General features: G+C 38.1%; 2 protein-coding genes across 3 annotated transcripts in view; one reads left to right on the forward strand and one right to left on the reverse strand.

Moving 5' to 3' along the window:
• The window catches only part of ago3b (argonaute RISC catalytic component 3b), a 41,842-nt gene extending 40,813 nt beyond the window's left edge, over positions 1-1,029 (reverse strand). For both annotated transcript variants that reach the window (XM_062990023.1, XM_062990020.1), the window contains exon 1: positions 560-1,029. In XM_062990023.1, coding sequence (XP_062846093.1) covers positions 560-578 — 19 coding nt within the window. In that variant the 5' untranslated portion in view covers positions 579-1,029. The remainder of the gene's footprint in view (positions 1-559) is intronic.
• Positions 1,030-4,118: 3,089 nt separating this feature from the next.
• Positions 4,119-10,835, forward strand: olah (oleoyl-ACP hydrolase). The gene is made up of 7 exons (XM_063010842.1): positions 4,119-4,202; positions 5,455-5,588; positions 5,917-6,055; positions 7,163-7,262; positions 7,830-7,999; positions 8,799-8,881; positions 9,337-10,835. The coding sequence occupies exons 1-7, from the start codon at positions 4,156-4,158 to the stop codon at positions 9,477-9,479; spliced, it is 816 nt and encodes a 271-aa protein (XP_062866912.1). The 5' UTR covers positions 4,119-4,155; the 3' UTR covers positions 9,480-10,835.
• Positions 10,836-10,942: the final 107 nt, after the last annotated feature.

Below are 10,942 nucleotides of genomic sequence, written 5' to 3' on the forward strand. Positions count from 1 at the left end.
TAAACTCTAAACACAGCAAAAACATAAACAACCAAGCTTTACATATACTTCATAACTTCAGTGCAGCTATTAATGATGAAGGATTTGAGATTTGACATTTTCTGGATTCTTTTTCCCTATAAATGGTTATTCTAACCGTTAAAAATAGCTAAACATGTATGCTTCTTGAAAATAGTGTAGAATGGCATGTGCAGCCCTGTTTTAGGTTCTATTCTTAGTGAGGTAAAGAAGGTAGACATGAAATAACTAAAACAGTCCAGAGTTAGATAAGTTCAATCACTAAGGATTGTACAGGGTGTCCCTAAAGTCTGGACAAATAGGCAATATGCATATTTTCAGTAATAAATTTCAATAAACTGTTCAACAACATTTTATTTCATTAGAATATTAATCAATAGCATATTCAATAAGTTTTCCACTGTTTGTAATGTAATATGTTTGTGTGTGTATTATAGTAAACATAAAGTTAGTTATAGTTAATGACATTTCCTATGTGTCCAGACTTCATGGACAGGCTGTATTATCCAGACCTGATCACACAGATGATAAGAAGCATTACCTGTAGTGCTGATTTCCATTCATGAGGTCTGTGCCCGGCTTGTAACCGGCTGCTGGAGCTTCACCGCTGCTGTTGCTCGGGTTTGTTTATTTAAACCAGACCAGCTCAGTCGGTCGGTCGGTCGGTCGGTCGGTCTCCTCTTTCGGCCCGTCTGTCAGTTGAGGGTCAGTTTGGTCTCGGGTTCATTCGGTTCAGCACTGTTCGAGCTTTTAAACTGAACCAGCTACCGTTCCAGCCCGACCCTGAGTTTGAGCTCTGTGTTAATCAGTCCCAGCTGAGAGAGCTGAATGAACCGAGTGTGAAATAAAGTCCCCCGAGTCAGTGAGTGCTCCTGCTCCCAGCTCTACATACCACCCAGTACCAGCACTAATACACCTACTCCAGCTCTTCCTACTGCCTAATAACTCCCACCTTCCTTCAGTTAAAAGAGCTATCACACATTTCAATTTAAAATAGTAATAAACCAAGACTAAAACACGCTTCTATGTAGAGCTGTTCTGTATTTATACCGGTTTCTGTCTGCTTCAGCTTCTCTAACCGGTTTACCGTCTCACTCCAGTCAGGGAGACCCAGCCGGAAATACCAACTGCAGGAAACAGCGTCACTTCCTGCATTACTGGTCTGCTTTGGTTATTCATCTGTCGTTTGCAAACAGTTCAAGTTGTCGAATGAGTCGACTCTTAATAAAGAACCGTTCGAATGTAGTTCCTCAGGCAGTCCTCTAATCAATTGGCTCAGCTCACTATAAAGAACCGACTCATTTTGCTCCCTAACGACTCTCCGCTTAGTAGCAAACTCAGGCAGTCCTCTAATCAATTGACTCAGTATCAAGAACCGACTCATTTTGCTCCCTAACGACTCTCCGCTTAGTAGCGATCTCAGGCAGTCCTCGAATCAATTGACTCAGTATCAAGAACCGACTCTTTTTGCTCCCTTACGACTCTTCGTTTAGTAGCAATCTCAGGCAGTCCTTGAATCAATTGGCTCAGCTCACTATCAGGAACCGACTCTTTTTGCTCCTCGAATCAATTGGCTCAGTTCACTATAAAGAACCGACTCTTTTTGCTCCCTAACGACTTTTTGTTTAGCAGCAATCTTAGGCAGTCCTCTAATTAATTGGCTTCGCTCACTATCAAGAACCGACTCTTTTTGCTCCCTTACGACTCTTCGTTTAGTAGCAATCTCAGGCAGTCCTTGAATCAATTGGCTCAGCTCACTATCAAGAACCGACTCTTTTTGCTCCTCGAATCAATTGGCTCAGTTCACTATAAAGAACCGACTCTTTTTGCTCCCTAACGACTCTTCGTTTAGCAGCTATCTCAGGCAGTCCTCTAATTAATTGGCTTCGCTCACTATCAAGAACCGACTCTTTTTGCTCCCTAACAACTCCCGTCAGTATTATTTGTATTATTCATTGATTCGTTTTAAACAGCTTCGTCCTTGTTAAGGTCTTGGTCCGCCTCTTTGAGCAGCCAATTGACTCTCTGGTGGGTGTGGAAAATCTGGAGAGCCTGGAAAAAAGCCACGCAGACACAAGAAAACATGCAAAACTCCTCTAACAGTGACCAGATGTGATATCCATGTTGCTGTAACGTATCCAGTCTTCCAGCTGCTTGGCAATGCTTTGGCCCACTTTTAACTTATCAACCTAACTTATCTAGGGTCAATGCTCTAATTAATTACTATGTTCTTATTAATTAATAAACAAGTAATTACCTAGCTTATTAATATTTAACTATTAACACTGGTGCATTGTGTTTGGCATATTTTTTTTTAATAAAACAAAACATCAGAACAGCATAGTATCCATTACAAGTTATATTAATATCACTTTAAATTAATACCACTTCAAGTGGTCTACCTAAAAACATTGAAACAATTTGGCCACTGGGCCATTCAAGAATACAATGAGTTGCTTTGATTGCATTTTATATGAATTATACAGTACATAGTGGTACTATGAAACAAAACACATATTTGTGTGTTACCTGTAACAACCCAATCATAACAAGCTGCATAAACCTTGATATTTCAAAAATTTCAGAATAAAATTTTGAAGATTTTTGAGAATAAACACAGTAGTTTAATGTGTACAATTCTAATAAGCAGATTGTTGTTTGAAAAAAAAGTGCAAATATATATCAGTAAGTTTGTTTATTTTTTAACTAAATGGGATCCTTTTTTAAGAACATCAGACATTCAATATGCATTTCAATTTGATATGCAAGTTATTCTTGCTTCACATCCAGTGTTTTTGGGAGGTGTTGGACCAATTGCTACATTGACCAGGATGCAGCAATTCACAAAAGTGCATTAATGAATGCTTATCCATACGTAAACTATTATCAAAACTCACTGTCTGATCGAAAGAATACAAGGAGACGTGTGTTGTTCTTTGCATGTGCTTTGACTATCTGTAAGAATCCACCACTGATCAGAGTAAAGATGAGGCCAGTGGCTTCACATGTAGCTTGTGGCCTTTCTTGGCCATCGTGGGTATCATGCAAGTAGCAGAGGTCACCGAAATGCACAGGTGAATTTCATTCCTATGAAACAGATCGAGAACTTGTAAAATCGTTGCCAAGTTACGTTGAAAATGGCCAAACACCTCACTGACAGTGTTGCCACTCTCTATTTTAAGAATTCCCAAGAACTCCCAAGATTGCACTAAAAATCCCAAGTAACTAAAAAATGACAAAAGTGTGAAGATTTATATAACGCGTTTTCACATTTATTCACAAAAACAAAAATCCCTGATTAAAAAATCAGATTTTAAACTGTTTACACTACGATGATTGACGCAGATTTATTCTTGCAATCAATCACATAAACTACCAAAAAACAGAAGTAAAATGCACGGATGACACCAGACATGGCGTTGTGTTCTCGCATCCAAGAAAATGGGGCACAGTTGTGGTTTAACCACAGGTAAACCACTTTACCTAGTGGTTAAGGTACTGGACTAGTAATCCAAAGGTTGCTGGTTCAAGCCCTACCACTGCCAGGTTGCCACTGTTGGGCCCATGAGCAAGGCCCTTAACCCTTAATTGCTTAGACTATCTACTTTCACTGTACTGTAAGTTGCTTTGGATAAAAGCATCTGCTAAATGCCAAAAATATAAATGTAAAAAATGTAAGTAAGTAAAGAAGTAAATGTATAGTCGTAGAAATGGCCAGCGACAAACAAAGGTTATTATTTAGTACTAGTACACTTTGTCAATCCTTATTTATGTCTGTAGACCACACAATTGTGTGCAGATTTTATTTGCTTGATTGCAAATAAGAAATTCCAAGATTACTTAGCAAATTCCAGGTTGATCCTCCAAATCCCAAGATCTTGGGAAAATTCCCAATGAGTGGCAACACTGCTTGCTCACTGAGACACTTGGTTGGGTTGTGCTTTTATTTTTCAGTCAAAAATGTTGAACTGATTGCAGGTTGTGGGCTGGAGATGGCAGTATTGCAGGTTGTGGGCTGGAGATGGCAGTATTGCAGGTTGTGGGCTGGAGATGGCAGTATTGCAGGTTGTGGGCTGGAGATGGCAGTATTGCAGGATGTGGGCTGGAGATGGCAGTATTGCAGGTTGTGGGCTGGAGATGGCAGTATTGTATTTTGCATGTAGCTTTGCTTTGCAGAAGAAAAGGTAAGTGTTTCTATGCACAAGTCCTCGTAGTTTTAGTGTTTAGTTGTCTTGTGTATGGCATTGTGTATGGCAATATCCTAAATGCACCATAAAACACTGGGACCTCTAGAAAGTTGGATTGTTTATTGGATATTCTCTACTTTGTGATTCACACTGTAACAGATACAGGCACTAGTCAAAAGCAACTGTGTGAATATACTGCTAATCATTAACAGTGTTTTGTGTATTATATCATATAATTACTTCTAGTCACACAGGTTAAATTTACAGTATGAAACAGCTTAATAAAGTGTTGGGTGAATTGCAAATGATATTTAATGTGAATTGAAAGTAACATTTCAACATTTGACAAGGATTGTCAAATCAGAGGGACCCAAAATGTATACACACTTCAACAGAGGTTATTAATCCCAATTGAATTGTGGTGGTGATATGTACAGTAGTATTATGTTGCCTCTAAAGAAGTCGTTGAAGTGGCAAAGAGATAAATACCCTCAACCATGCTAGTTAAGCTGCCAACCAGCTGTGGCACCGCCAAGACTAGAACTTGAGAATTCAGCCTCTACAATGATGGGCATGTGTGTTAGACCACTGCACCACCAGAGAACATGTTTGTCTTTGGCTGTCTTGCATGCACAGTACGTCTACGATCAAGTCTAATATTTTGATTATGTTAAAGTGAGCGGATAAGTGCAACAATTCTAAGTTCAGCTTGATTTTCTTTGAGTTTATGGTGGATTTTGTCACATCTGCTTCCAGAATTTGCTGATATAGATGAATCTGAGCAATGTTTCATGTGCCACTGGCTGCCACTTAAATGTGAAATACGTAGATCCATCCTAGAAATCCAGAAATGCAGCCAGAATAGCAATTACACCCCGGACAGCATACCAACCCATAAATGGCACCACACACTCACTTATTCACTAATTTGCCTACCTTCTTTGATGGTAAATTTAAAACACCTAGTCCATATTCATATGCATATTTTAAAAATAGGAGAAAAGCAAGTATTCAGAGGAAGCTCATGCTGATATGGGGAGATATTGAACTCCCAGGTCCTTAGAACATCAGCATAGTGATCTCTGGATGATCATCTCCATGTTACACTACATGTTATCTTAGACTTTCACAGGCAAGTGTGATTTATTTTGTGCATTTCTGTACCCTAACCCTAACCAACCATCCAGTTGTTTAGTAGCAGGATTTAATTAATTGCTTTAAATCGCCAACTGTACCATGCTTCCTTTAGGAGAATGGATAAGGTCATTAACTGCTTTAACAAGAGGCCAGAGGCGGTAGCAAGGCTGATATGCTTTCCTTGGGCAGGTGGAGGCTCTTTACACTATGCACGCTGGGGGAGGCTTCTTAACCACTCGATCGAAGGTATTTAACAAGCTCGTCCTTCTAATCTGTTAAAATCATTATTAGATTGCGCACCAGAAATAATAAATCTAATAAATGTGTTTGTCAAGCAGTGTTTTTCCAATCAAGTGTAATCAGTGTTTTAGTCATGTGATTCCTAAACACACATTGTGGAATAATATATTCTGGTTGGTTTCTGTTAGGCTCTGTATAGTGATGTCCCATTAATTCATTGGTTTATTTATTCATTCAATTATATTATTATACTAAATTATATTATATTATTAATTCAATTAGTTTCTTGACTATCTTGATTTGGCACATTTTATTACTCATGAATTGTTTGCAGTTTATTCAGTCAGACTGCCAGGTCGGGAAAGCCGAGCTAAAGAACCTTTCGTTCAGAACATGCAGCAGATATTAGATGAGGTTGTCGGTGTGTTATTACCAGCGCTAAAAGAGAAACCATTTGCCCTCTTTGGACACAGGTAGGTCATTTTACTTAACTCACTTACTCACTTAATTAACCGCTTATCCAATTAGGGTTTTTTTTGGGGGGGGGGCTGGGAAAACCGGAGCTCTTGGAGGAAACCTACGCAGACACGGGGAGAACATGCAAATTCCACACAGAAAGGACCCGTCTGGGGATCGAACCCTGTGAGGCGACAGTGCTACCCACCGAGCCACCGTGCCGCCCTGTACTTAACTCAATAAGATACAACTTTGGGATTGCTGTTGTGTATGTGTTTATTGTTAAGCCAGTTTTGCACTTGCACTAGTGGTATTGCAAATTATCTGAACATTAGTTTTTAATAAAAATCTGCATGGAATTTTGACTAGCTCAGAGGTTTTAGAGAAGACTCTTGTGAGTAATTATTAATTAAATACCACATCAAAATTGGACAGCAAATAATCATATTATAATAACGCAGGCCACATTTTACCAGTTAGACCAGTTAGATTATTTAATATAATAGGAGCTCGGTGAGGTGTGATATTATTTTACATGCTTTCTTGACACATAGTGTATTGTACACGTAGAAATAAAATGCCTCTGTGAAAAACTGGGCTGTTTTTACCACCATCAGCCATCTGTAACAGCAGATCTGCCAAAAATAGAAAAAAAAAACATAATTATAATCATTATAATCAATCGTTATAATCGGCTGGTCACATATTTAATGTATCACTCTGGTCCGCATGCCTGATTTGGTACAGTTTTTACACAGAATTCCCTTCCTGACGGATGACTGGATATTTATATCCAGGCTTGGGTCCAGCACTGACATATGGAGCTCCTGGTGGCTAGGCTGTTTGGTCATCTCTCGACTTAACCAGTCATGTCTGTGTAGATGCCCGACCAGCTTATAGCACAAGGGTTTGAATCTCAGCAGACTGGCATTGTTTACATCTGCGCCACCTGAGCACCCTATAAATATAATTTAATTTGTCTATTACTATCTTATCTGCAATTTTAAGGTGCAGTTACTTGGCATTGAGTTAACCTTATCATTAAATGCTTCTTCTGTTTTTATTTCTGGTAAAAGATGCAAAAATATGTTATAGATTTATATATGTATGTTTTTTCTTGTCAGTTTTGGTGCTATGACCAGCTATGCTTTTGCTGAGTATGTGAAGACAGTTCACAATCTTGAACCCATTCACATGTTCATCTCCGGAGCCTCCGCACCTTATGTAAGTGTGATGTGCTACCTGTGCTGAACTTAGAGTTTATTTAAGGACAATATCTGACATACAGAGGTTCTGTTCCAAAATGTAAAATGTGTTAAATATGCATTTTAAGGTTAAGGGGTTAAGGTAAAAAAGAAATGCAGGCACACATCCACACCAACCTTATGGATTTTTCTTTGTGCCTAATCATGATTTATGATGATTAATACATATACCAAGAGCTGCCCTTAGGAAGCAGTTGGCAACAAGGTCTACAAAAATCAAAATGAATATTTTAGCTAATTACGTCACACTTGTAAAGAAAACTAGGTTAAAAAGTGCAACTTTCAGGCTTAAAAAAAGACTATTAGATAATAATTGTTTCACTTTTTATTTAGATCTTGTGAAAATGTGTATCTTATTTAAACTGAGATCCCAGCTTTTGGCCATTTTTTTACTAATAAATCTATCTACTATTAATATGGTGTTGTGCTTATTAGTATGGTATTGTGTAGTTAAGAAATGTTAATTTCATATATAAAAGAAACACAACCTCTGTTCAGTAAAACATAAACTGTTCATCGTTTACAGTCTGAAACTAGATTACAGGCACCAACCAGAAGCCACTTGTCTGATGAAGAGTTCCTTCAGTGGATGACCTCTATTGGAGGAACACCTCCTGAAATTCTGACCAATCCAGAGGTGCTAAAGCTCTTTCTGCCAGCCTTAAAAGCTGATCTGAAGGTAGTGGAGACTTACAGGTGGGTGATGTGTACTTAAATGAAAACAATACAGTTAAGTTTAAACATTACTACATGTTATGGCTATCTTGACATTGACTATGGCAGTCTTGACTCTGGCATTTCTGGTCAGTTGTTTCTGAACCAAGTAATTAGCTGTTTTATCAAATAATGATAAATATTTTAGGCATTCAATCTGCAATAAAACTGCTTTCAATAGGCCTCTTTTTTTAAAAGTAATTTAGATAAAAATTATTTATAGACCCATTACAAATTTGCCATTTATAGGTAAGATAGTTGACAATGTTGTCTACTGCGCAGCAAATTCTTAAATGAAAATGGATATGATGACTTTTAGTCAGGTTTTTGGCCACATTGTAGCACAGAGCCAGTACGATATTCTGTTAAATCTGCACTGAACGCTGGAACCAGAGCTGGGATCTCGAAAACATTGTATCGAATCTCAGCTCTGCTGGCTGATTGATGGCGTTCTCCTCAATCAGAGCAGGGATCGGCATTGGTGGAGAGGAAGCATGACGCAGGGGAGGAAATGCATAAGAAAAAAAAGTCTGCACTGAATGTGAAAATACTAATTTTTGATGTGCTTATGTCACTGCTGCACTGCACTTTCATTTATTTTATTTACTTTATCCATTAGTATCTTTTCCTAAATCATTTTAATCATATATTTTTAAATAAATTGCATCTTTATTGCAGTTTAATTGGTATTAATTGCCATTATTTATTTCAGTGCATTTTCTTATTTGTAAAGTACTTCGAATGACCAAGTGTATGAAATTGCTTGACTCACCTATTTTAGATGCAGCAGGCCGACAAGCCCTTTCCTTTCATGCCCAGTGTCATGCTTTGATGGCAAAGAGGATGTGCCACATGACTTACAAGGTCAGGCAGAACTATTAATTACAGCCTTAAAATGTAGAAATTTTGAGTCATTATTTGTACTGATCACAATTTAGACCAAATATTTAGTAATCTTATATGTCTTTTTTGTATATAAACACAACCAAAACAATACCAAATATTCTCTTAGCTTTAAGTAAGCTTTGGTGTTAATTAATTATATATTTATTTTTTGTTTATATAAAGGTTACACTGGTATGCTTGGTTCATTTTTAACCCAACTTTTTGGGTTTTATATATTTATACCTTTAACATAATGGCTACCACCACACACATACCAGCTAACACACCAGCGCTACAAGAACTACCTATAAGAATTTGTTAATACTGTTGTGGTTTTATGTAGTTTCACTATACTTTCATTATACTGAACAAATCTTCCAAAAAGAAAACTTCTTGCTGTGTAATTATGTTTTTTTAAATGTTTTACATTCCAGCATTTAAGGCTATGACCAGTGGAGATTTCACAGTGCAGATGCTGCCAGGACCACACTTTTACCTAAAAGATACAGCAAATGAGAAAGTCCTTCTTGACCACATCACGAAGCATCTTGAGACGGCTGAGATGGATTACTTATAGAGTACCCACGGGTGGTTGTGTGCTACTGTGTCGATGGAACTTTGTTGAGCTAAGCCTACAAATGTAACTGTGTAAAAACTGACATTCCAACTTCCTGTGTAATTATAATAATATATTTTATAATTAGTGCTACAGTGGATTATCAAAGTATTCAGACCCCTTGACTTGCACTGACTGTGCACACTTTAATGTGTTCTAGATTTGATTCAGAGTGAATACATTTACCACATTTACCCATCAGTCTTCACTTAATGACGCTTTTCGGTTACCTTATAATACCCTATAGTGTTTTAACAACAACATTTTAATCAAATCTATTTCGGTATGGTCTAATACACTGCCTGGCCAAAAAAAGGTCACACACTCTAATATTTTGTTGGACCGCCTTTAGCTTTGATTACAGCACGCATTTGATGGAATAACATTGATGGAATAACCTGGTCGTTCAGTATATCATATCATAGATCATTGCACTGCCCCCACAGGCTTGTACGGTTGGCACTAGGCATGATGGGTGCATCACTTCAGCCGCCTCTCTTCTTACCCTGATGCACCCATCACTCTGGAATAGGGTAAATCTGGACTTATCAGACCACATGACCTTCTTCCATTGCTCCAGAGTCCAATCTTTATGCTCCCTAGCAAATTGAAGCCGTTTTTGCCGGTTAGCCTCACTGACAAGTGGTTTTCTTAAGGCTACACAGCTGTTTAGTCCCAATCCCTTGAGTTCACTTCGCATTGTGCATGTGGAAATGCTCTTACTTTCACTATTAAACATTTCCCTGAGTTCTATTGTTGTTTTTCTACCATTTGATTTCACCTAACGTTTAAGTGATCGCCGATCACGATCATTCAAGATTTTTTTCCGACCACATTCCTTCCTCGAAGATGATGTTTCCCCCCCACTGTCCTTCCACTTTTTAATAATGCGCTGGACAGTTCTTAACCCGATTTTAGTGGTTTCAGCTTCTCCTTAGATGTTTTCTCTGCTTGATGCATGCCAGTAATTTGACCCTTCTGAAACAGATGAACATCTTTTCCACGACCACAGGATGTGTCTTTCGACATGGTTGTTTAACAAATGAGAAGCTACTCACTGCATCAGTTAGGGTTAAATAACTTGTTGCCAGCTGAAACATAATCACCCATGCAGTAATTATCCAATTACCTATTTGCTTAGTTAAATCCAGGTGGTGAGCTTTTTTGGCCAGGCAGTGTATTTACTATGAATAACTTTGGTTAGCACAGGAGTTTGCTAACTAGCTCCCTTGCTAACCAAACCCGTTTCCCCTGCGATAACTGAGGTATGTACAGGAGTTTTGAATAAGTGGCGTTAAAATAAAGATTTGGACTGTTTCTGGTTGTGTACATCACGGCAGATAACTATTATCACTTTTAGTACAACTATGTAAGATTATATTACAGTAGTAAAAGGTTTGGATGGAGCTGAAGGGATAAACAGA

Source organism: Trichomycterus rosablanca, chromosome 2 (assembly GCF_030014385.1).
Source record: "Trichomycterus rosablanca isolate fTriRos1 chromosome 2, fTriRos1.hap1, whole genome shotgun sequence".
NCBI classification, from domain to species: domain Eukaryota; kingdom Metazoa; phylum Chordata; class Actinopteri; order Siluriformes; family Trichomycteridae; genus Trichomycterus; species Trichomycterus rosablanca.